Genomic DNA, 25,916 nt, shown 5'->3' on the forward strand with positions numbered 1-25,916 from the left:
AATTCAACAAGCACTTTGGGTCTCAACTGCTTTTTCTACCTCTCTGATAACACAGCGAACAGGAAGCCATACAATGAAACGGAATGTTGTTATATGTCAATTACTTGTTGCAAGGAAGCTGCTTATTGGTTCCTGGCAGCCCAGCTAGCTTAGACCTGAAATAATCACACAGAAACTGTATTATTTAAATCACTGCTTGGCCCATTAGCACTGGCTTCTTATTGGCTAACTCTTACATACTAATTTAACCCATCTCCATTAATCTGTGTATTGCCATGTGACAGTGGCTTACTGGCATGACTGACTCTGGTGGGTGCTCCATGGTGTTTCTCTCTGCCTTCCTTCTCCCAGCATTCAGCCTAGCTTTCCCTGCCTACCTAAGTTCTGCCTTGCTATAGGTCCAAAGCAGTTTCTTTATTCATTAATGGTAATCACAGCGCACAGATGGGACTCCCACATCAGTTACTTCTACCTTTTGGCTTAATGGGCCAAGACCAGAACTATAAGAGATGAAAAAATCTCTCCCATACCTCAAACCACAATCTATTCCCACCTCACTCTGGACCAATGGTTTCTCCCGCTGTGGTGAACGACAATTCTATATAAAGACAGGTATGGGAGAGGCACTCAGCTACAAAAGAAGTGAACCTTGCTCAGTAATCATCCTAAACCTCTATGCTGACCACAGATTACTTGGAAGGAAGAGGAGCAACACAGAGGGAAAGTTCTGAAGCCACTAATATAATCTCTGCCATTAACTGACCTAAAAATTTAAATCATCAAGGTAGATGGAAGTGGCATACACCTTTAATCTCAGCACTCAGGAGGCAGAGGCAAGTAGATCTCTGAGTTCTGGGCCAGCCTGATCTACAGAGCTAGTTCTAGGACAGCCAGGACTGAATAGAAAACCTGTCTCAAAAAAGTGAAAAGAATACAATCCAAGAAATGAGTGGAACTGGGGGCTGGAAAGAGACATCGTAATGGAAAACTGAAGAGTCAGGGGCAGCTCTTCCTGAAGTATTCTTCTTTAGTTTAATCTAGTCTTCTACAGCCATTAAGTAAATACGACCAGAACAGATGTCTCCAACTCCAAACTGAATATGAACAAGGAGTAAGTACCTTGGCCTTGCTCTTAATTATATCTTCTATAAATAAAGTGAGTTAACATTGAGGTTTCAAAAACATTTCAAAAACAATGGAATTTTGCAAAATTCATTCAGTCTCACAAAGGGGCTGGAGAGATGGTTCAGAGGTTAAGAGCACTGGCTGCTCTTAAAGAGGACCCAGGTTCAATTCCCAGCACCAACATGAAAGCTCACAACCATCTGTAACTCCAATCCCAAGAGATTCAAAAACCTCTTCTGGTCTCTGGAGGTACCAGGCAGACACATGATAAACAGACATATAAAACACCCACACACATAAAATAAATAAACTTTAAGTAGCAAATAAAAATGACTTTATTCACAGAAATGTATTACTTAGTAAGATCAACTTCACAACATAACTTCTAACTATAATCAATAAGGACCATGGCCACTATTCAAACCAAGCATTGGGATCCCAAGAGAAAGCAATCATACTATCATAAACCTAGTTTGTGAGATTAAATAAATTAATGAGAACAACGACAAGCTTGATGAATATAAGACATTAAAACTAGAGATAAATGGTAAAAGCTGAAAGCTCATACCTCTTAGTATTCAACTCACCTCTATCTTTTAAAAGTCTCTTTTTAATTTTGTGTTATGTGTGTCTGTAATGTGGGATTCCCTCTGTATGCTGTGAATATGTTTCATAGCCACTGGTTAATAAAGAAGCTGGTTTCAGCCAATGGCTTAACAGAGTAAAGCCAGGAGGAAAATAACAGATGTAGACAGAGAGTAGGCAGGGCTGAGGAGATGCCATGTAGCTGCCAAAGAAGAAAGATGCCTGCCTGAGAACCTTACAGATAAACCATGAGCCTTGTGGTAAAATACAAAATAAATGAAATGGGTTAATTCAAGATGTAAGAGCTAACTAAGAATAAGTTAGAGTTATTGGCCAAACAGTATTATAATTAATACAATTTCTGCATGATTATTTCAGATCTGGGTGGCCAGGAATGAACAAGCAGTCTCTATCTACATGTCTGTGTACATATTTTTGTACATGGGTATAGGTACCTATGGAGGCCAGAAGAGAGTGTTGAATTTCCTGAAGCTACAGCTTTGGGTGAGTGTGAGCTAACTAATACTAGTGCTGTCCCCCTGTAAGACTAGTACACAACTTTAACTACATTTTGAAATAAACCTAAACCCAAAGATGACTGCAAAACGAACCCTACATATTTAAAATTGGCCTTAGTCCGTGATACTATTTAATTAAAGAAGGAAAGGGTTTTACCTTCTGTGCATAAGAAAATAAAACTGGCAGTCAAGTGTGTAATTCCAATTGCTAACAATTTAGTTACCTTAATAAATAGTTAGAATATAAGCAGAGAGCTTGGTGGTGTTAGTGAATGCCTTTAATCCCAGCATTCGGGAGGCAGAGGCAGGCAGATCTTTGTGAATTCAAGGCCAGCCTGGTCTACAAGAGCTAGTTCCAGGACAGGTTCCAAAGCTACAGAGAAACCTTGTCTCAGGAAAAAAAAAAAAAAAAATAGAATATGGGTATAAATAAATTAAATAGTTAGAAATCAGGTGTTCATTTTAGTGATTATTTACTCCCTCTAAAAGTTAGAAATAGGCATGATGGCACACACTAGCAATTCCAGCCCTAGAGAAGCAGAAGTCTGCTTGCAAATTCAAGCCCAACCTGGTCTCCAAAGCAAACACCAAGCCAGCAGGGCTACATAGTAAGACCTGTCTCAAAACATAGAAATAAGCAAATTTTTAAAATCAGAATCAAAGCCGGGCGGTGGTGGCGCACGCCTTTAATCCCAGCACTCGGGAGGCAGAGGTAGGCGGATCTCTGTGAGTTCAAGACCAGCCTGATCTACAGAGCTAGTGCCAGGACAGACTCCAAAGCCACAGAGAAACCCTGTCTCGAAAAACCAAAAAAAATAAAAAATAAAAAAATAAAATCAGAATCAAATGTTTATAAAATCTAATTTGTGCCTTTGTAGATTTAAATTATTTCTTGTCTTTTATAAATGGCTTTCAATCTGATTCAGGTTCTATGAAAATTGTTGGGTGTGATTATGCACAATTTTAAACCCTAGCACTTGGAAAAAGAGGCAGATACAGGCAGATCGCTGTGAATTTGAGGCCAGATTGATCTACATAGCAGGTTCAAGGCCAGCCAGATCTATGAAGATTCTGCCTTTCTTTAAAAGAAAAAGCAACTGTGAGGGACATTCAAAAGAAATTTTTCGTTATCAATTCCCCCTCACAATGCTAGAGTTATGAGCATAAATAAAAAGTAAAAAAGACTATTCTAATCACCTATGAAAAGTCAATGAAAGCCTCTGGGAGAGCAAATCCTCAAAAGTGCTGTGAAACACCACTGCTTAGGAGTGTGGGCATCAAGAACAAAAGGGAAGATACAGTATGCTTATCAACAGGGGTGTCTCCTCAATGCCAATGACCACTGTGAAAGCAACTAGGGTTCAACAGTGAACAAGATAAGCATGATTTAAATAAAAATGTAGACTCTGTAGATAAATAATGAAGAGTAGCAACTAAGGTGTGGGGTCAGTATTCCTGAAAGACCATTGGCTGCTGGTGAAAGATCATGTAAACACAGAGAACAAGCCCTAAAACAGACCAGTTTAGGAGCTGATGCAACATAACAGTGGCTATAGTGAGAGAAAACATGCGTCAGTGAAGTAGTACTAGAGCTCAATCTTGAGGAAGAAACAACAAGAAGCCAAAAAAGCAGGCGTGGGAAAGAATTGTATGACCATGTGAAAGACACGCTTAGAAAACGTAAAGATGATCTTCACAGTAAGTCATGAATGAGCTAAACTACAACTGAAATGACAGAATAAAACGAAAAAGAAAATTTCTAACAAAGAATAGACACCTAACCACTCAAGTAAGAACATTATCTGCCAACAGGCACAACTATCTCAGAGTACAAATCTAGCAACTCATGTTGACAAGGAAGTATGATTCGACCTAACAACCTAAATTTTAAAACAAAATGGGGAGTGTGCTCTGACTGAAACTGTAACTCTATCAGGAGACAATAAAGCAACTACGAGAATGGAGTAGGAAGGAACTTTTATTTCATTAGAGCACTTTTCTACCCGCCAAGTGCACAGTTCCACCCGAGACAGCTAACCCACCAGAGCTCCTGACAAGCAATACTGGATTAGATTCCACACACAACACTAAGAAAACCACCAAGCAAAAGCTAGGTAAAGCAAGGCAAGCTATCAATGAAAAGCTCTAGCTGGCTTCTTTATTACTTTAAAGGAAGTCTCAACCTGATGAGGGAAGGATGAAATAGGGTGGCAAAGCGCTTAGTCGCAGCAGTCAGGAGGCAGAGGCAGGCAGATATCTGTAAATTCCAGGATAGAGTGAGACCCTGGCTCAAAAAAACAAAACAAAACCAAACAAAAAAAAACAATAAATAAATTTTTAGAAGGACCTGGGCCTTATCACATATCACCTAAGCCAGAGTGGGCTGGAGTACTTGCTGTTTTGCAAAAATCCTCTTGATCAATGAACTAGATAAGGTCTTGATTCCTATGTGCCAAGACACTTATCACTTCAATTTAAGAAAATGTCCTACCTTTCCGGGATCATCCTTGGATCGAGGCACTTTAAGGAAACATTTGTTCAGTGACAGATTATGTCGTATGGAATTCTGAAATTAAAGAAGAAAACCATTGTTGGGTCAATGAACTATGAAAAACCTACTCCATCTTTAAAAACAAAATAAGAAGCCTACATATTTCTATGAATTGGAATACAGTTAGTTACAAGTAGAGCTAACTGGAAAGTGGGTATAAGTGCTTGTTGTACCTGCAGAAGACCAGAGCTTGATTCTCAGCATTCAAATCAGGCAGCTTACAGCCACCTGCAACTCCAGCTTCAGAGAATCCAATGTCCTGTTACTGTTTTCAAGAATACCCACCCCTACATGCAATACCTATATAGACTCACATACATTTTTAAAAATATATAAATAAATGAGCTTCAAAGTTAAATCTTTCTAGTTCTCAAATTAAGTATAGCATAATGTAAATGAAAAAAGGTTATTGGAATTGTCAACTCCTAGTAGATTTAATAACGATGTGTGTGTGTGTTATTATGAGTGTACTATGTATATGTATATACACATATATGTATATAGTGATATGTGTATATAGTGCTGTGTACATATATATGTATATAGTATTTAATTGCTTACAAACTTTACTGGTGCAGAAGATGCCTATGATGCAACGCTAAACATGAAATATCAAACAGAATTATATACATACCATGCTTTAACTGTGTGAGAGAGAGAGAGGGAGATTTATATGTATGAGTGTTTTGCCTGCATATGTCTGTGTACCACATGCAGGTATGCCCCGTGTATACACAAGCCAGAAGAGGGCGCCAGATCCCCTGGAACTGGAGTTACAGAGGACAGGTTTGAGCTAACTACATATAGGTACTGAGAACTGAGCCCAGGTCTTCTGGAAGAGTACCAAGTGCTCTTAATCTCTGAATCATAATTTCAACCTCTTAACTGTGGTAACTTACATATTTATTTATTCTTGGAAATAAATCAGAATGCCAAATGTCAGAAGTTACTCTACAAAGGCTTTTAGGTGATAACTATATTCTTCTTTTTACTCTCCTACAAAGTCCAAATGGTTTATAAGGTACAAGTACTACCACTTTTAAGAGTTTTCTAAAGTGTTAAAGGACAGGGACATACAGCCCTTGCTCTGCATGTACAAGTCAGATTCACTCTTCAGCACTCAACAAAACGAAGTTAAAAAGTCCACTGTGCTACAGGTAAACTCGAAAACAGAACATTTTAAGAGAAAACAAACTATCATATGATAAATACATAGTTCAGAACTTTAAATTAAAAAATTAGATAGATACAGATATCATTTAAACAATAATACTGGAGCTTTCACAAACAGCTATAGGCATCTTGGAATAATGTTTTCTGAAAAAGATATAAACACACCAGTTTACCAACATCTATATGAACTTTCAGCTTGAAAAGTTACTTTTTAACTAAACAGCTATTTTTAAAAAATATGTATAGAAGAGAATCGGTTTAAATATTATAGATAAAAGAATATATCTGGTGACTTATTGGCAATCAGGTCAACAAGCTTGGTGGTTAAGTACCTTTATCTACTAAGCCATCTCACAGACCCACCAGAGCCCTTCAGTCATTTTTAGGAGGAAAGGAATGAGAAAGAGTAACAGAGGTGGTGAATATTAAGTGAGGGCACATATGTATGGACACAAGTAATATAATGAAAACCCTTGCTCTGTAATACACACTGATAAAAACGGGAAAAAAACAGAACAATCTATTTCTCTGAAGCAAAAACAAATCTCATTGATCTATTACAAAGGCAAATTATAGATATGAGGTTCTATTTGTAATAGAAAAAATACATGAAAAGATATTGGGTCAGTGGGTTATTAAAACATGAAGGTGAAGAGGATCTGGGAGGAAGAGAGAGTTTAGGATGGACATTAAAGTGTCAAAGAATAAAAATTAGTAAGATATAACTTTGCTGGGTACAGAAGGGCAGGAAAATATCTAAATTCCTCAATACAACAGAAAAGAACCACCAACTTAGGTGACAGAAAAATACCTTTGGAGAACTGTGTTTGTCAAACAATCTATTCACAAATAAATGGGACTAGACAATGACTCTAAGCAGAAAATATCAATAAAGCCCCCTTTTTCCAATTGAATGCTCAAAAATTCATTCCCAAACAACTTTTGTTTGTCCATTTATCTTCAAATGGCCAAATATTTAGTAGAGATAGATGGGTTCCAACCACATTCCACAACTCCTTTAAATGGTATCTTTGGAGGTCCTTTTTGGGCACAATGTCTATTTTTAATATAAATTCTGAAGTCTATTCAGAGTGCTTAGCCCTAAATGGGGAATCTATATCATATTCCTTCCCTCAAGGCTCGGGGATCTAAGGAGAAAGGGGGCAAAAAGACTGTAAGAGCCAGGGGTCATGAATGACTTAAGGAAATGGTGCTTTCCCAACACAACAGGATAGATACAGCACATTTGAACTCAGAGATTCTGGCAGCATGCACAAAACCTACATAAGCCCAAGCCAGACAAAATGCCAGCAAAGAGAAGAGGTCAACATGAAGTCCCACCCTTAGCTAAGGAGCTACTGACATCTCATTGCTGTGAGGAGACAGGAAAGCCAGTATTCTTCAAAGGAGGGATGCCTGGTGTATGGACCATACTCTAAGGCAGACTCCATGTTCAAGAGTAGTCAACAACTCAACCCAGACTCAAACAGCTTTTTAATTAAGGGGTAGGGGATAAGGATAGGTGGGTAGGAAAATAGAAGAGGATGGGGATGTATATGACAACATATCAAATTCTAAAGTAAAAAAAAATTTTAAGAATTCTTTAGTCTAAGGATGAATACAGCAGAACTTTCCTCTCCAAAGCTTATTTATATAAAATATAATATCTCAAAATATTCTCTCAAAAATGTACATATTTTTGTCAAGAGATGCATACAGACTATATTTTGAAACCCATGTCAGTACCAAACTGCAAATTTACAATCTAAAAATGGTAATTCTACCTCTGCTTGGAATGTAAGCAACTACAAAGAATACTTCATCTCTAACAATGTCAAAACACTAGGGTATTTTTTTTCTTAAAGTCATTTGGAACTGTATCAGATCTCAGACCACAAGGCAACTAATGAAACTGCATTCCTGGGGGTAGACAGGATCAGATTTCATTGTATACATATATAAAATTATTCAAAATAAGGATTTAAAAACACATTCCTAATAACAAAGCTATTCCAGGGAAACTGGATATGCAAACTGTCTCATCCTTTAGCAGAACATTGACAAGCTGACCACCATCAAGCAGGTTCTAAGAAACGTACTTTTTTAAAAAAATTGTTTCAAGAGAACGTTTTTCTGTGTAGCCTTGGCTGACAGAGAACTCACTTTGTAGACCAGGATAGCCTCAACTCAAAAGAGATTCTCCTGTTGGGATTAAAGATGTAAGCCACCCACCACACCCAGCCAAAACCTTTATTTTAAAAGATCGAGTATTGGAGTAGCAAGTCAGTCTATTAGTAACAAGAGCCCCAGACAAAGTCATACTCACTCTCAACATTTTCTCCAAAAGCATTCACCATATGCTCATTAGAAAGATTGGAGTAGGGTAAACCACCCAGACAGCAGGTCTCCATAGTAATACAGAAGAAAGACATGAATGTCAGGAGAAGAACGGTGATAAATAAACTACCTACTAAGTCTACCAACTTTCATATTGTTTTCCCCCACCTCATTTTTTGAGGCAGGATTTCTCTGTGTAGCCCTGGCTGGCCTGGAACTCACTATGTAGACCAAACTGAGATCCGCGTGCCTCTGCCTCCCAAGTGCTGGGACTAAAGGCGTGCAACCACCACTAAACGGGTTTTTTTGTTTGGTTTTCCCTTCCTAGATTTTTGTCACAGCATAAATATCTAAGTCTGAAGTGATGGCAACAAAATCTCTCCTCATACTACTCTGGTAAGGCTTCATTACTTCTGGGAAAAAGATGGAAATAAAGTACTTCTACAGAGAAACAAGAAACCCTATGCAAATACAGGCAAAAATCTACTGGTTCTATAGGAAAAAGCAGAAACAAAACCCTTTTCCTCTAGGAACGGTATGAGCTGCTGCCGTGCAGCCTGAGAACTGACACTGATAGCATACAGATGGGTCAGCTACATCTCAGTAAAGAGCAGAGGGTCCCATCCAAAGCCAACTACAGCTACAAGACTACTCTGGCTTGAACTACCAGAACTTCAAATAACAAACAGCAGTTTGGTGACAGAGCACAAAAGCACTGAACAATACTGCTGCCTGTAAATAGTCACGTTATGTCCATATAAAGACCTAAAACCTAAGAGGATGAGAAAATGGGGGGGGGGGTCTATAGCATACAAATCTCCTGTTGAAGTACAACAGGAGCACACCGCTAAAAGAAAGTATGTAATATGCATAAGACAAAGTCACCATCACCACCTAAATTTAGTTCATCTAAGACTGACTGAGTCTCCTATATGAATAACCAGAGGAAAAGAAAAAAGACGATTGTCCATTTACAAATAAAAACACTACTTTAATCTGTACTGTTCTTCTACAGATCCACCTGGTATTCAATCAGAGAATATGAGAGAGAGAAAGAAAAGCAAGAAAAACATCATTGTCAGAGGTAAAGTAATAATACAACCTAATTGAGAGTGAAATGAAATTTCAAAATTGTCACAAATTCTAATTATGATTAATATATTACAGGATCCGGCAGAAAAAGAAGTAAACTATTTGTATTTAGAAATAAAGAACTTTAATAGAGATGTAGAAACCATAATAAGCAAACACAAGAGATAAATAAAAATAGAAATAACAGCCGGGCGGTGGTGGCACACGCCTTTAATCTTAGCACTCGGGAGGCAGAGGCAGGCGGATCTCTGTGAGTTCAAGGCCAGCCTGGTCTAGAAGAGCTAGTTCCAGGACAGGAACCAAAAGCTACAGAGAAACCGTGTCTCGAAAATCAAAAAAATAAAAAATCAGAAATATCATGCTTTCCAGCATACACTAGGCATGGTTGGGTATGATTCACAACATCACCCCTGCCCCAAGATAAAAGGATACCTCCGATAGGCTTAGAAATAAACTGGACATACTAGAAAAAAAACCTTGGGAAACTTGAAGACAAATCATTAGATGTTTTTCCAAAAAAAAAAAAAAAAAAACTAGCATATGCCCACAGACTTGAAACAGACAAAAATTAAAACTCTCCAAAGCTTAAAAACTCCTGGGACAGAGAAAAAAAATGGGTAGAAGGAAAAGTCAAATAAGTAGAAAATCTTATAAAACAACAGAGATGTCAAACACAAGATACCTTTATGACACAAGAATTTCAGAGAACATCACACAAAATTTAAAAAACACTAAAAACGAGGGCTAAAGGTATAGCTCAGTGGTAAGAGTGCTTGTATGCCATGCGTGAGCTATTAGGATAGATTCACTAAACACACACACACACGTGCACATGAGCAAACTCAAATGCACACTCACACACACTCTTACACCTCAGTTGGGCCTGGTAAAACAAACCTATAACCTCAGCACTTGTGTAGCATAGGCAGAAAGATCAGGAAAACAAGGCCTATGTAGAAAATAGGGGTGGGGAGGAAACTACACTACTGTGCATATTATAGATAAAATGCTGAAAACCCTAAACAAAGACATCTTGAAGGCAATGTAGAAAGAAAAAATACTATGTGTAGAGAACTAAAGATTAAAATTTCAGTGTGTTTTTTCAAACTATGTGAGACAGAAACTGAGTGACATCAAGTGATTAAAAGGGGGAAAATACCAACTACATATAAGGATAATCTCTATTAAATATGAGGCAAAGGGCTGAAGATGCAGCTCAGTGGAAGACTGCCTGCCTGGCCTGTGTGAGTTCAACTCCTAGCAAAAAAAACAATGAGGCAAAGTCTATATGTGATGGTGAACACCTCACAAGAAGCCAAGTCAGAGAATTACAAGTTGGAGGAATATACAGTGACGTCCTGTTTTTAAAAAAAGGTGGGGGTTGGAGAGACAGTTCAGCAATAAAGAACAGTTGTTGTTCTTTTAGAAGATCATGGTGAATTCAATTCCCAGCACTCATATATGATGGTTTCACAACCATCTATAACTCCAGATCCAGAGAATTAGATGCCGCCTTCTCGCCTCTATGAGCACAGTGTGCACCTGGTGTACAGACATCTATGCAGGTAAGACATCCATACACAAAAAGTAAAAATAAATCTCAGGAAAAAAACTAATACAAAAGAAAAAACTAAAATAATGCACTTCCTGTGTCTCCAGCTAGCACTGTTACAACAAAAACAAAAATGTAAACAAAAATATAAAAGTAAATGGAAATTAATTTAAATCCAAAATTTAAATGGATCAGAAATGGCCACAAAAAAAAAAAAAACAGTGAAAGTATAATTAGCCCAGTGATGGTGGCAGCAATGGAAAAAAAAATTATAATGGAGTGATTTGGGTCTCTGTATGATGATGTGCTAGATAGTTTGAAAATGAACTAATTAAATGAGAGGGTATCTAATTTAGAAGGGATTAATGTAATATCAACTATAAAATTTATTATTTTTGTTTTATCACTAAAATGTTGGTTAATTTGAGTGCTAAGATACAGGCCTTAGAAAAACCTAATAAAACGGATCACAGAGATAGTGAAATCCAGACAGAGGAATTTAATGAAGAGCTAATTTCAGTGTTGCACTATAAGAATAAAAAGGAACAGGGCTGGAGAGATGGCTCAACGGTTAAGAGCATCGCCTGCTCTTCCAAAGGTCCTAAGTTCAATTCCCAGCAACCACATGGTTGCTTACAACCATCTGGAATGAGGTCTGGTGCCCTCTTCTGGCTAACTGTATACATAATAAATGAATGAATGAATGAATGAATGAATGAATGAATGAATGAATGTTTAAAAAATAGAGAGGAACAGCCTAAGCTTTTCAGATAACCAATTTTAATACAACCAGTAACCTTACAGGAATTGCCGAGAAAAGCTCTGTCCCAGCTAACTGGACTCCTGGGTCAACGTTAGATTTAAGAAGATTCAAGGAAACAATAGTCTCATATGGCATGCATTCACGTTTTGGGAAGCAAAGTGACTCATGGTCACTTTGTATTAGCATTATCCCTAATGACTGGATAAAGGTTAAAGGTATTTTAGAGCCTAATCCACAATTACAATGGAGTACCTGGCTCAGAGAAGAGGCTAAGATTATTGAACAACAGAGTAAAGCTAGAGATAGGGATATCTCCCAAGATCAAATTCATGGAGGAGACTACGCTACTATAGAAAGGCAGGCTATATACCCTAGATTTATGCCACGCAGCAGCTTTGAATGCTTGGGACAGAATTAGAGAATTATAAAAGAAAATTGAGTCATTTACTAAAGTTATACATGGCCCAAAACTTTTATGGATTTCTTACAAAGACTAACTTCAGCAGCAAATAGAAAGGTACCAAATTCTGAAGCTAGACAAATAAAAACTGAATGACAAAAGGATAATGAGACAACTAAATAAAGGCAAGGCCAGCCACTTTTGGAGGAGTGGATTTCGTGAAATGAATGGATGGATGAATTGCTCCTGACAAAATACAAAGAGGAGATTCTATTAATTATTTAGGATATAAAATAGGGTTACAAAAAATTAGACCCCAAAAAGTACATATTAGAAGAGATCAATTACAGAATCTGAATGACTTCCAAAGATTGCTAGGAGACATTTCCCATCTGTAGCCCACTATTGGGATAGGTGCTGATGATCTGATCAATTTAAAGAAAACCTTAGATGGTGACAAGGACTTAACTAGTCCCGGGGAATTATCAACTGAGGCTGAGAGAGAATTGACTTTGATTAAAGAGAAATTACAGAAGGCACATGTGGATTGTGCAGATTCAAATCTTAACTGCATTCTGATCATATTGCCATCCAAACATTCCCCTACAGAAATTTTAACGCAGAGAAAAGATATTATCTTAGACTGGACCTTTTTACCACATAAACCGAGTAAAAAATTAAAATCTTATATGGAAAAGGTCTCTGAGTTAATTCTAAAAGGAAAACTGAAACTTTGTCAATTAGCAGAAATAGACCTAGCAGGAATTATACTGCGTTTTAATAATGATGAAATTGACAAATTATGGGAAGAAAGTAAATACTGACAAAGAGCTTGTAGTAATTTTTGGAAGAGAGATTAGCAACAACTATCCCAAAAGCAAGATAATTTAACACATAAAGAGAAGTAGCTAGATCCTTCCTCACATTGCACAAAACACACCAATAACTGGAGCCCCTAAAGTCTATACTGGTGCAATAAAATCAAGAAAGGCAGGTTACAAATCAAAAAATTTAAGAAAGTGGAACAAAGTTCCCATGATTCTATCCAAAACAGAATTATATGCTATTCTCATGGTACTAAGGGATTTTAAAGAAACCCTGAACATAGTTATCAATTCACAATATGCAGAAAGTTGTTTTGTACATATTGAAACCACTGGATTTATACCAGATGATACAGAATTAACTTCATTATTTATTCAGTTACAAGATATAATGAGGAACAGACATCATCCCATATACATAACACACATCCAGCTGGGCAGTGGTGGCACACACCTTTAATCCCCAGGAGGCAGAGGCAGGCAGACCTCTGAGTTCGAGGCCAGCTTGGTTTAATTCCAGAACAGGCTCCAAAGCCACAGAGAAACCCTATCTGGGGGGGGAGGGGAGGAAGACACCAAACAACAACAACAACAACAAAATAACACACATCCGATCCCATATGGGTCTGCCAGGTCCTCTAGCACAAAGTAAGGGAAAAATCGATCAATCATTGGAAACATGCTGAAGGACTCAGAATTTCACACACACACACACAAAAAAAATCATGTCACTAGCAAAGGTTTAAAATAAAACTTTTCCATCACGTGGCAACAAGCCAAAGAATTATAAGGAAATGTCTTAGTTGTTCTTTATATAACCAAACACCACTACCTGCAGGAAGCAATTCAAATGGTACTCAAAGGAATGAAATATGGCAGGCAGATGTGTTCCATTTTTGTAAAATTTTGAAAGCTAAAATATGTACACCATGCCATTGATGCCTATTCAGGTTTTCAACGGGCAACTGTTTTGAGTTCAGAAATGTTAATTCAGTAATTATATATTTGCTAGAAGTTATGGTCATCATGGGTATGCCTGTACAAATAAAGACAGACAATGCTCCAGCATATGTCTCTAAGAAAATGAAACTGGTGTTCGCTTATTATAAAGTATATTACAGGTATACCACATAATCCTACAGAGCAGACATATAACAGAATCAAACTGAACTGTAAAGGATATGTTAAATAAACAGAAAGGGATAATAAATACCCCCAGAAATAAAATGCATAATGCTTTATTAACTTTGAATTTTCTAAATGCTAATGAGAAAGGAAAAACAGCTGCAGAGAGACATCGGATAGTTAAAAAAAAAAACTACAGAATTAAATCAGTCAATATACTTTAAAGATTTACTGACCTCAGAATGGAAACCAGGGCATGTGTTACGTTGGGGAAGGGTTTTGTTTTTGTTTCCAAAGGAAAAAAAAAAAAGTTATAGATACTATCAAAATTGATAAAGATTTGATTTGAACAAGAGACCCTCTTAATTAGAAGAGACGATAGTTCATTAAGCACCATGGCCATTTAATCTAAATTAACCTATAAAACTAACAAATGCTTTTTCATTTCATCAAATAAAACTTGCCAAAAGAGAATCTCCCCCAAATTTAGGGTTGGGGAACAGTTTTGTTCTGTCTTTTCAGGAAAATAAAGGAAGCCAGCTAAGGAATCTGAAGACTACTGGACAAATGAGACATCTGAAGAAACAGGACAAATCATCCAGAAAAAGAAAAAAATGTCTCAAGAAAAAGGGTAAATTGGCCTATGGGCATATCACATTTACAACAGGGTAAAATTTCATATATCTTTCCAAATGTTTGTTTCTGCTGTTCTCTACATACATACAATGCAAATGGTTTTTGTAGTCCCAATCCAACTAAATATTAAAGTTGGCTTTGGAGTTAGAATGTGGCTCTCTCTTTCTCTAAACCCAAAAATGCTTGTAAAAGTGAAATTCAAAATCTCTGTCTCATGTAAGAGAACCTGATATGAAAAGAGAAGAAAAACAAAAATTCAAGGACTATTTTATTGCTGCTAATCTCATATTCCTTTGGTTTTTTTTTTTTTTTTTTTTTTTTTTTTTTTTTTTTTTGTTTTTTTTCTGTGGCTTTGGAGCCTGTCCTGGAACTAGCTCTCTAGACTAGGCTGGCCTCGAACTCACAGAGATCCACCTGCCTCTGCCTCCCGAGTGCTGGGATTAAAGGCTTGCGCCACCACTGCCCGGCTTCCTTTGGTTTTTATACTGACCCTTTGAAAGCTTTTGTTAAGGTAAAAGATTTATAAGATTAATATGTATATATTTTAAATTTTTTGTCATGATATTAACGGTCATACAGAGTGCTAATTCTAAAAAAGAGGTTTCATTTCCCTTCTTGTACATTATTTCAGGTTTGCAATTCTATCAGTTTTCTGCAGTGAATCATGAGCACACACCTAACAGCAACCTTTGAAGTTTACAAAAGGAGGATGGGGACCCACAAAGACGATTCCTCCAGGACAATAAACACCACTAGGCTGATAAATACCACCTGAAGATCAGCTTTGAACTACAAACTGCTCAGAATAATTTTGAGGGGGCTAGCTGAGATGATCCAGTCTCACAGACTACAGACAAGCCCTGCACTTTCACATTATACAGAGACTGGACAAAAAATAATGGTATAGCTACCTCTCCTAGACCCAAATTTTTCTTTTCAGGATTCCCTAAAGATACTGTCACACCCAGACAGCAGGAAGTAACTTTAAGAATTCAACACCCACATTCATAAGAAGTGAGGAAGGTAGGTTTTGGTCATTCAATGGGTTGTGGATATCTGTCATTGTTTAGGGGGATTAGTTACAAGCTGTTATTTGGTAATGGTCAGAAAAAAAGCTAAGCAAAGAAAACTAGATTCAAGGTTCTTGTTTTGAAAAGAAAAAAGGGAGGTTACAGATATGATAATATAAAGGTAGATTATTGAATCTACTTTTAAAAAACTACTAGTTTTAAATGATTTACACTGAATTGAACTTTTGTATATTGTTTCCTCCTGTCTTATCTTCCTCTCTAGAAATGGGTCTTCAACCAAGACTAGTCACCATCTTTTCTATTCCTGTGTCAGTCCAGGACAAGATTCACTAATAGTAGTACAACAGCCTGATACTTCCTTCCCCTCTCTGTCATTCTCCACACTATAGGTGGTTATGTGTTAGCATTACAAATCTGATCTTAGTCACTTAAAACGTTCCTAAACGTTCCTATTTTAAATACATTTTATAAACTCAAGTATTTTTAAGCATCCAAAGACATGTTCTGAACTACCTCACTGTCTACATGCATCCAGATTTTCTTTCTCACTTTCTAGGCTTTTCTTAAGTTGCTACGTCTGCAAAATTATTGCCCCTAGACTTCTCTTCAGCTTACATTAATCTACCAACTTCATATCTGCTCTTGCTTTAAATATCAGATCTTTTTAAAACTTTTTTTGTATTTATCGCACTAATCCAAACCTTGACAAAAAGCACCTAGAGTGTCTGGTAGTAAAAACAAAAAAATGGAGTTTAAATAAACTACTACTACTTGTTTACAATGATGTTTTAATTCTGAGGTTTAAGTTTTGGCTGGGCAGAGTTGTCACATGCCTTTAATTCCAGCATTCAGGAGGCAGAGACCAGGACTACAGAGAGAAACCCTATCTCAAAGGGGGAAAAAATTGGTTTTGTATCTTTCAAGGGGAAGCAGGGAACTAGAGTTCAAACAAGGGGCTTTATGCTTCCTAGCCAATCACCTACCACTGAGCTATAGCACAAAATTTTGTGAGTTCAATTTCAAAATATACTTCTAGTCTAGAGGGATGGCTCAGTTAAGAACGGTGGCTGCTCTCCTAGTAGATCCAGCTTCAGTTCCCAGGACCTAAATGGTGGCCCAACACCATCTGTAACTCCTGTTCCAGTGGATCTGATACCTTCTGGCTTCCATGACCACCAGAAAGGCATGCAGTGTACAGACATACATGCAGGCAAAACACTAATAAACTTAAAAGTTTTTATAAACCTTAGAAAATGTATTTTTCCCACTGAAATACTGTTAAAGCAGATTTGCTCAAAAAGCAAACTATTAAAAATCATTTTTCATACTAATAAGCCAGTTAAGAGGGATTTTAAATCTGCAAATTAGTAGAAAGAGAAAACAAACTCCCACGGCTGTTGCTTGGTCTCCAAGTGTGCAAGGTGGTATACACATACTCACAGCAATCTATCAATCAATGAAATTAAAATTTTTTTCTCATTTTTGGCATCCTAAAAATGATTAAGACAGAATTTAATCTTTAGTTTTATGGCTTTCAACAAAGCTTCGTTGCAATTAACGCTATTATCATTGCTTATTGCACAAAAGCTTTAATTTAAACAAAATGCTTACCTTCCAACCACTGCCAGCCTCTCTATAATACGGGAAGTTATCACAAATCCACTGGTAAATCTCACTTAAAGTCATTTTCTTTTTGGGTGAGCTATTAATTGCGAATGTGATGAGGCTGGCATAACTGTATGGAGGTTTTCCATCTTTGTGCTGTTGGACTTCTTCCTGGTCCAGCGTTGTATTTGGGTCAAGGAGTGCATTCTTCTTAGACATTCCCGTTCCGTGTGCATTTTGTGTAGCATCAGATTTCTGTATGGCTGCTCTCATGGTAAGCTGTGGTAACCAGTCCATAGATGTTAGGCTGCTCTCCAGTTCAGATGTCATCCTGAAGGTAAATAGACTCCTTAGTGAATATCAAGGAAAACCACCCCTGTATCTCAAAATAATTCAATAATCATAAATCTAGAAGTTTCAAAGTAAGGGAAAGCTTGAGTTAATCTGGAGGGAAAGGCTGGGTTACATTAAAGACCAAACTAAATACTTAAGGGATTAACATTTCCTATCTTTTTTTCTTATTTTTTCCTCTCTCAAGTCAGAAAGGGTTTAAAATACAAAATAGAGCACTGACTACCAATGCTAATGTTGGAAGGAAGTGAGAATTGGTGGCAGCAGGATCTTGGTATGAAAACTCAGTAGCCCAAGTTCTTACCAACATACCAAGCTATACACTTTTTACTTTTTTTTTCTTTTTTTTGTTTTTTGTTTTTTGTTTTTTGTTTTGTTTTTGTTTTTGGAGCCAGGGTTTTGCTGTAGCCAGCGAGCCTGTCCCAGACCTAGCTTGTCCACCAGGCTGGCCTTGAACTCACAGAGATCCACCAGTCTCTGCCTCCCCAGTGCCGGGATTAAGGGCGTGCGCCACCACAGCACAGCCAAACAGTACACTTCCATCTCAATTTCTTTTACACAAATTTTATGAGCTATACAAAGGTGTACCAAGACTAAAGTGAAGGCAAGGAGTCAGAGAATTGACAGATAGATGCAGGAATCTGCATTAGGGCATGAAGGTAAAGTTGAGCAGGAGGAAGGTAGAAGAGTTAAATAAAGCAGGGCAGACAAGAATAGCAAGAAAAAGCTAGCTGAGGAGCTGACAGTCAAGGACACTATGGAGGGAAAGGAAGACAAGCAGTACCAGGAGTTTGTAAAAACCAAAGCTAAAAAACCAACTTACAAAAACTAAAGACCTAGGAGTGTAAAATGTGTTAAGAGATTGAACCACAAACGGTCAAAAATTACACCACAAGCCCAGGCTTCAATACATACCCTGCAAGTCGGAAGTCCTAATGTATTTTCCTCTGAGGCTAAAAAATTCATGTTATTACCACCCAAAGAAAGAAAAGTTTCAGTAGGTTAACACACTCTCTAGAAAAAAAGAAATAAGCTGCCGTAGGAATGGGAGATAAGAACACAGAAAGGATGCTGACACTTCACACTGCACTTGCTGGTGTTCAGACAGAGCACACATTCTGTCCCAGGATCACAAAAGCAAGACTAGTGACTCAATGACAAAGCAAAGATGAAAAGGACATCTAAGTGATACCAAAAAACAAAATGGCGCTACAGTCAAAATTTTAGAGCTGAAAGTGCAGTTCAGTGGTAGAATACTCTAGCATATAGAAGGGCCTAGATTTGTTCCCGACACTACAAAAACAAAGAAAAAAGGCCAGGCAGAAGAGAAGGATCTTGTGGCAGGGAACACCCCATATAAGCCCTTAATCCCAAGTAGCTCCTAGCAAAAAGCAACCTACAGTACTGGGCAGAGTCAATTTCTGAGAGACAACACAGGTTTAGCAATCAGCAGAATTCAAGTACTGACTACAACAGTTTCCTGCTGTGAGCCTGTCATAATGTTCACTGTCTGAAATTCCAGCTTCCTCATATACACAATGGAACAATCAAGGTATGCTTAAAATACTATGCTTAAAATACTACATGCATACACAGAGAAAATATTCAGAAAGTGTTAATAATATGTTAATAATATTAGTCTAGGAGTGTCTTGGGAAGGTAAAGTACTAATGCAGTTGAGTTGATGGGGTAGAGAAGATACAAGGGAAGAGGGAAATGAGAGGGAAGAAGAAAAGGGAGTTGGAGAAGAGAAAGAAGGGGAGGAGGGGAGAAAAATGGGGAGGAGGGAGAGAAAGGCAGGGAGGAAGAAGACAGATACAGAGAACTACAGCCCTATTCACATCTATTTACCTAATGCTCTGAGAGTCATTGCTTTACGCTGCTTCTCAAATTCTGTCCTCCTTTTAGGAAAACCAAATTTAAATTCCCCTAAATAACACCTTCAAGGCTCTTAAAGCAAAGAAATAACTCACATTACCCCACCACACTGTAGCAATCAGAAATGCTCATGTCTTACGTGAGTACTTTATAAGCCTATGAAATAAGGAGATGTGCTAATTTCAAGATTACACTATACCAAATGAGTTGGGGGGGGGGGGTCCTGAAGTTTACAGCCCCTGACCTTTAATTTAAAGATGAAAAAAATAAGCGTTCACTGACATTAGAGGCTGTTTGCACAAAGGCAATTATTAGAACTAAAACCAGAGCCCACATCTTTTTGTGCCCAAGTCAATAGTTTTCTATAGTATCTTTACTATAAAATGAGGATGAGAATTACAGCTGTACCTATTTGATCTAAAGTACTTAGAACAACATCAAGCAAAAAGGTTGTATTTTTTTTTTAAGGTCAGCCAATGCTGATTATGATCATAAAAAATGAGAGCTATTATTACTGTTCAGTCATCAAAGAAGTATCGGCTATTATTCCCCTATATGCTGTTGTCTCACTCTCTCTCCCTGCACATAGCTTTACCTTGTTCAAATTTTTAAGACAGCCACTGTTACATTCCCCACATTAAAATAAAGGCATGTTTAAACTGAAATGTAACTGGCACTAGTGTAAGAACTTAACATTCTTGGGATATGTCAGCATGAAGGAGGTATTTAAAATGTGTGGCGATTAACAAGAATTCATAATTGCACATGTGTATGAGACTATGCTTGTGTAATAAATATAGAGAACCATTATCTATTTCTTGCCCTCCAGGAACCGACAGTTTAATCAAGACCAGACATGAGCCAGGCGGTGGTGGCGCACGCCTTTAATCCCAGCACTTGGGAGGCAGAGGTAGGCAAATCTCTGTGAGTTCGAGGCCAGCCTGGTCTACAAGAGCTAGTTCCAGGACAGGCCTCAAAGCTACAGAGAAACCTTGTGTCGAAAAACCAAAAAAGACCAGATATGAAAAGAATTGGATGAAGGAGCAACACTGAGTGCAGGTGCTATAAATGCTCAGGAAGGAAACAGACTGAAGTCCTGGAGGCAACTCCATCTGCGTCTTAAAGGAAGGGAAGATCTAAACAGCCTGGGAAGAAGGGTATACTGTGTCAGAATTATGGCATGTTGTACTTCTATCTCTTGTGCTAGAGCAAGTATTAAGTACTCCATTAAATTCCTCAAATATAAAGTCTGAAAAGGAGGAAGGGGTGTTTGTGATTTATTAAAGTAAATACACACTTGGCAGTGAGGCAGAAAGTGACTCCACTGTGATACTTAAGCCAGAAGCTCCAGTTGACTCTCCATTAAGCAAAAAATATAAAATCAGACCATTAAATTTAGCTAGATCGCCAGTAGATTTAGAAAGAAGCCTGTTAGTGGAATGGTAATGCAGAAATCCATATAAGAGATGGATGGTGCTAAGTTTTAAAACAGCACAGAAAGAGCCAAGGAATCTGGTTCTGGAGATCTGGCTAAGAAATGTCAGGCCACTTTACCCCACTCCATTCCAAAAGCCTCCTAGCTGGCCTTCCTACTAACCGCCTCAGGTCCAACATTACACTCAGAGATATTAGCAGCACTGTCCTTCTGTCATCACAGCCACGCACTTTTGATGCTTCTCTCCTGACACTACAACTAAACACATTTTCAAAAGTTTTAGCTTTGATTATTGTTTTAATAATTCTGCTCTAAATTTCCTAGAGATGTTTTAACCTAAATTTGTCATTTAACACACTTCATTTAAGTGCATCATATACCTAAGCTTTCTACCTTCAGCTCCCTCATACATCCCCACGGAGGACAGTGACCATAAACTAGTATTTCTGATGCTACCTAGTAACAGGTAGGTACAAATTATCTGAAAACATAACTAATTCAATAAGGAACAGAAACTTTCTTATCTGAAATGGCCTCTCCACTCAACCAAACATCTCTCCCTGTATAAAGCCTAATCCATTATTTCTTCCCATTTTATACCTCCGAAGCTGAGTAAGATCCTGTTCTTATAATACAATTTTTACAATAACTTTTTAGCGAGATCTGATGAGAAATGTTGTCAGAAGGAAAAGGGGAAAAAAGCAATTTCAGAAAGTATCTATTGTGGCAGGGAGGAAACAGAACTCTTGAATGAACGAACGAACGAACAAACAAACAAACAAACAAACAAACAAATAAATAAGTGCCTATCACAAAGACAGCTGGAAGAGAATTCCATGAGGTTAGTCTGTAAAGTCCTAATATTAACTGTTTAGAAACCAGGAAGACAGGCATGGCAGTGCACACCTGTCATATCAGCACTCGGGAGGTAGAAGCAGGAGCAGCAGTACAATGCCAGCCTCGACTTCACACCAAGTTCAAGGCTCCATGAGATCCTGCTCCCACTCCACCACACCCCCAAAGCATTTTCAAAGGTAGTAAATTCACAGCACAATCAAACTTTTCTGGATTAGGCAATTCACTGTGCTTTTAAAAACACCTTTTAGAATAATCTAAATCTCTCCTACCATGGAGAGCAGAGTTCTCTTCAAAATGATGCCATATTTTACAGAAGTTAATGTCATTTGGCTTTCTTCTTCTCTAAGCTAAAAGTGTCTAACTACTCCAACTCTTTCTACAGTAAGCACAACACATTCACTGTTCTTCTCCAGATGCTCTCCAAATTATCCTTCAACTATGTTATATTAATTCACAAAATTCTTAAATCATGGAAACCATACTCTCAGTCAAAACCCTTTAGTGCACAAAGCTACAGGTTATAGAGCCAAAATTTTTTTTTTCAATTAATTAATCATGTGTTGGAGGCTACAGACCCCCTGGCCCATTGACTTTCTTTGCCTACTTCAGACCCATTCCCTGCTGGAGTGAACTGAGCAAAACACCTGTGCCTGCAACTACCCCGAGCATGAGACCTTGATGGCAGGGGAATGGGTTCTGAGGAGGCCTGCAGCTGAAAGATCCCAAGAGCTGGGCGTGTCTATCAGTTAAAGATCCCTATATAAGCTTCCCTGGAGCACAATAAACTTGGCATTCTTATATCAAGGATGACCCGTGTCTCTGTCTGTCCGTGTGCATGTGTTTTTAAGTCTCCAGTTTAGTTCTTTGCACACATACCGTCCATAGTGCAGGCGCTACAATCATGTGTGTAATTAATATGTGTATGTGCTGGTGTGTGTACAGGTGAGTCATTTGGGCCAGATGTCCTCCATTGTCCTCTAATCTTTCACAGCTAAGATAAGTTCTCCCCTAAACCCGGAGGTCATTAATTCAGAGACTGACTGACCAGGAAGCTCCAGGGACCTGTCTCTGCCTCACCAAGTACCAAGATTATACATGTGGCTTGCCACTGCACCCACCAGCTTTTACTTCTGTGCATATGTGCGAGGATTTGTGCACTACATGCATGCAGGAGTCCAAGGATGCCAGGGTGTTGTATCCCCTGAAATTCAAATTACAGTTGTGAGCCATTATGCAGGTGCTGGAACCAAACCCAGGCCCACTGCAAGAGCAGCTGGTGCTCTGAAACTGCTGAGCCATCTCTCCATCCAGTCTTACCAGTTTGACAAACTAACCTCACATCGTTGTGCTTGTGCAAAAGGTACTTTATCCATTGAGCCATTTCCCCAGGCCCAAAAGTAATCTTTATTCTATATAAAATTCTTATCTTAAAACTACTTCATTTTAGGTAGGGTGTATATAGTACATGCCTTTAGTTACAGACAAATGGATCAGGGTTACATGGCAAGACCTTGTCCCTCCTCCCCCAAAAAACTATTTTACTTTATAGAGGAAAAATAACATTCAGGAGCATAAATTAATCTGTCATTAATGCAATATACTCTACAATCAAAACTCTACCTATGGAATTATATGAGTAGATAAATAGGCTAATGAACATCAACTCCTTTGACATATCACCCAAACCATTTCTGCAGTTGATATTTAAAACCAAAACAAAATCTGCTATTAACACTTCTTATGTTAGGTTACTTGTGCCCAAACAGTCATTTTGTTCCATTAAATTTTATTCCTGCCTCTGTCTGAAACCATTTTGTCTTGGCTCATCATACAGTATCATAAATATTCTGCCTCCATGGCATTATACCAGTGAGGTAGCACCTATGCTAGCAATGGGAGTGGAGAGATGATTTACTGAAAATGGTAAAGAAAACAGCTTATATTGCTGCTTATAATTTCCATAGTTCAGCAGTTCTCAAAATATGGTCCAGAAAGCCTCTCACGGTGGTGTTAAAGGCCAGAAACAGCTCATAAGCTAGTACTGCCATTTTCATTGAGATCATCAAGAAATATGTAGACATACAGTACAGTGAATATGCAGCACATAACCAGCATTCATTCAGTAGATGTCGGCCACTGTTACTGATATGGTGATTAGAACATGCTTGCTCACTGTTCTCAGTGTACAGAATGGAACACATCTAAATAGATTTAATGCTACACTATGGATTTTAAAAACCAAGGCAAAATAACCCTTGCTATCACGAAAGTTATCCTAGCCACAAGAAGTCACTACAATGGCAGACTTTTTTTTTTTTCTTTTCTTTTTTTCTTTGGCTTTTCGAGACAGGGTTTCTCTGTAGCTTTGGAGCCTGTCCTGGAACTAGCTCTTGTAGACCAGGCTAGTCTCGAACTCAGAGAGATTCACTTGCCTCTGCCTCCTGAGTGCTAGAATTAAAGGCATATACCACCACTGCCCAGCTCAATGGCAGACTTTTCATACAGTACACAAATCCTAGAAGGTTGTTCTTTTAATCTGTAATTTACCAGTAATTCTTTAAATCAGCTATATAACACACCAAAGTGTGACAATAAGGAGAGCTTTTATTATTTGTTATCATTTGTATTATAGAACGGTCATAAATACCTGTGTTTACTTAAATAGGTATTCCCAGAGGATTACAAATGCACTCTACAGTATCTAACTTTTAGATTCCTTGTTACAATTTCAAGACTGCTTTAAATGAAGGATTAGATAACATTTAATCTACTACATAAAAGCACTTTAATTTTTTATAAGACATGGACCAAAAAAATTATAAGGGGTAGACAGAGGGAAGAATCGTCATAGAGAAGACGGTCAACCCAAACTGGAATTTTAGAATATGTTAACTACAGCATCCTTTGAGACAAAAATAAGAAGTTCCTTCAAAACTGTAATGTTTTAAAAAAGAAACCATGACCATTAAAAAGGAAACTAGAGTCAGGCACACTACATAGAATTCTAGCACTCAGGAAGCTGAGGCACATCTCCAGTTCCAGTCCAGCCTTGGCTACATGGAAAGACACTTTGAAACACCAAGAGCTGAGGATATAAGTCAGTGGTAGACTGTCTTAAAAAATCCCAGCATTCAGTAGACAGGTAGGCAGATAGACCTCTGTGAGTTCGAGGCTAGCCTGATCTATAGAACAAGTTCTAGTACAGGCGCCAAAGCTACATAGAGAAACACAAAATTTTTTTCATGAGTATATATATATATATACTTATAGAAAAATATACTCATATATATGAATATATCAGAATATATATTTTCATGAGTATATATATATATGTATTTTATATATACACACATACAAGTTAATCTAGATTCTTAAAAAGGCTGTAATAAGCTATAATTTAACTAATGGGTTTTAAATTTTATAAATATAAACATTAATCTAAAAACTAAACAGACTTGCTCTAAGAGCATATCAATAGTTACCAATTTACATAAAACACCAGTCATTACCATTATAATTACTTTGTGTGAAAAGGTATGAAAGAAAATTCCAGAGCTATTTGAAGTGAAATGGCTACCAACAAACCACAGATAGAGATGCTACTGCTAAAATGATTTGATCCTGAGAGCTTCTGCCTGGAGACATCTCTTTTTCAAGACTCTACTATTTGTGTTTTGTTTCTTGACACCATTTCAGAGTTTCTCAACTCTGCCATTCTGACTTTATTGTTGTGTTTTCTGACTTTGTCCTTGGGTTTTCTGTGTGAGCAGATCTCTGTGAGACAGAGACCAGCCTGGTCTATATAGTGACTTTCTGGCTAGCCAAGACTACATAGTGATACAGTCTCAAACCCACTGCCACCCCAGTAAAAGAAAAAAGAAAATATGGCCAGGCGGTGGTGGCGCACACCTTTAATCCCAGCACTCGGGAGGCAGAGGCAGGCGGATCTCTGCTAGTTCGAGGCCAGCCTGATCTACAAAAGCTAGTTCCAGGACAGGCTCCAAAGCTACAGAGAAACCCTGTCTCAAAAAAAAAGGAAAGGAAAGGAGAGGGGAGGGGAGAAAATGTATAGCTAAA

General features: G+C 37.8%; 1 protein-coding gene across 4 annotated transcripts in view; it reads right to left on the reverse strand.

Moving 5' to 3' along the window:
- Nucleotides 1-25,916, reverse strand: part of Foxj3 (forkhead box J3) — a 103,535-nt gene that overhangs the window by 49,045 nt on the left and 28,574 nt on the right. For all 4 annotated transcript variants that reach the window (XM_005353333.3, XM_005353332.2, XM_026782062.1 and 1 more), the window contains exons 3-4: nt 17,324-17,648; nt 4,720-4,794 (exon numbers count right to left, since the gene is read on the reverse strand). In XM_005353333.3, the coding sequence (XP_005353390.1) occupies nt 4,720-4,794; nt 17,324-17,648 (400 nt within the window). The remainder of the gene's footprint in view (nt 1-4,719; nt 4,795-17,323; nt 17,649-25,916) is intronic.

This window comes from Microtus ochrogaster, chromosome 10, assembly GCF_000317375.1.
Source record: "Microtus ochrogaster isolate Prairie Vole_2 chromosome 10, MicOch1.0, whole genome shotgun sequence".
NCBI lineage: Eukaryota > Metazoa > Chordata > Mammalia > Rodentia > Cricetidae > Microtus > Microtus ochrogaster.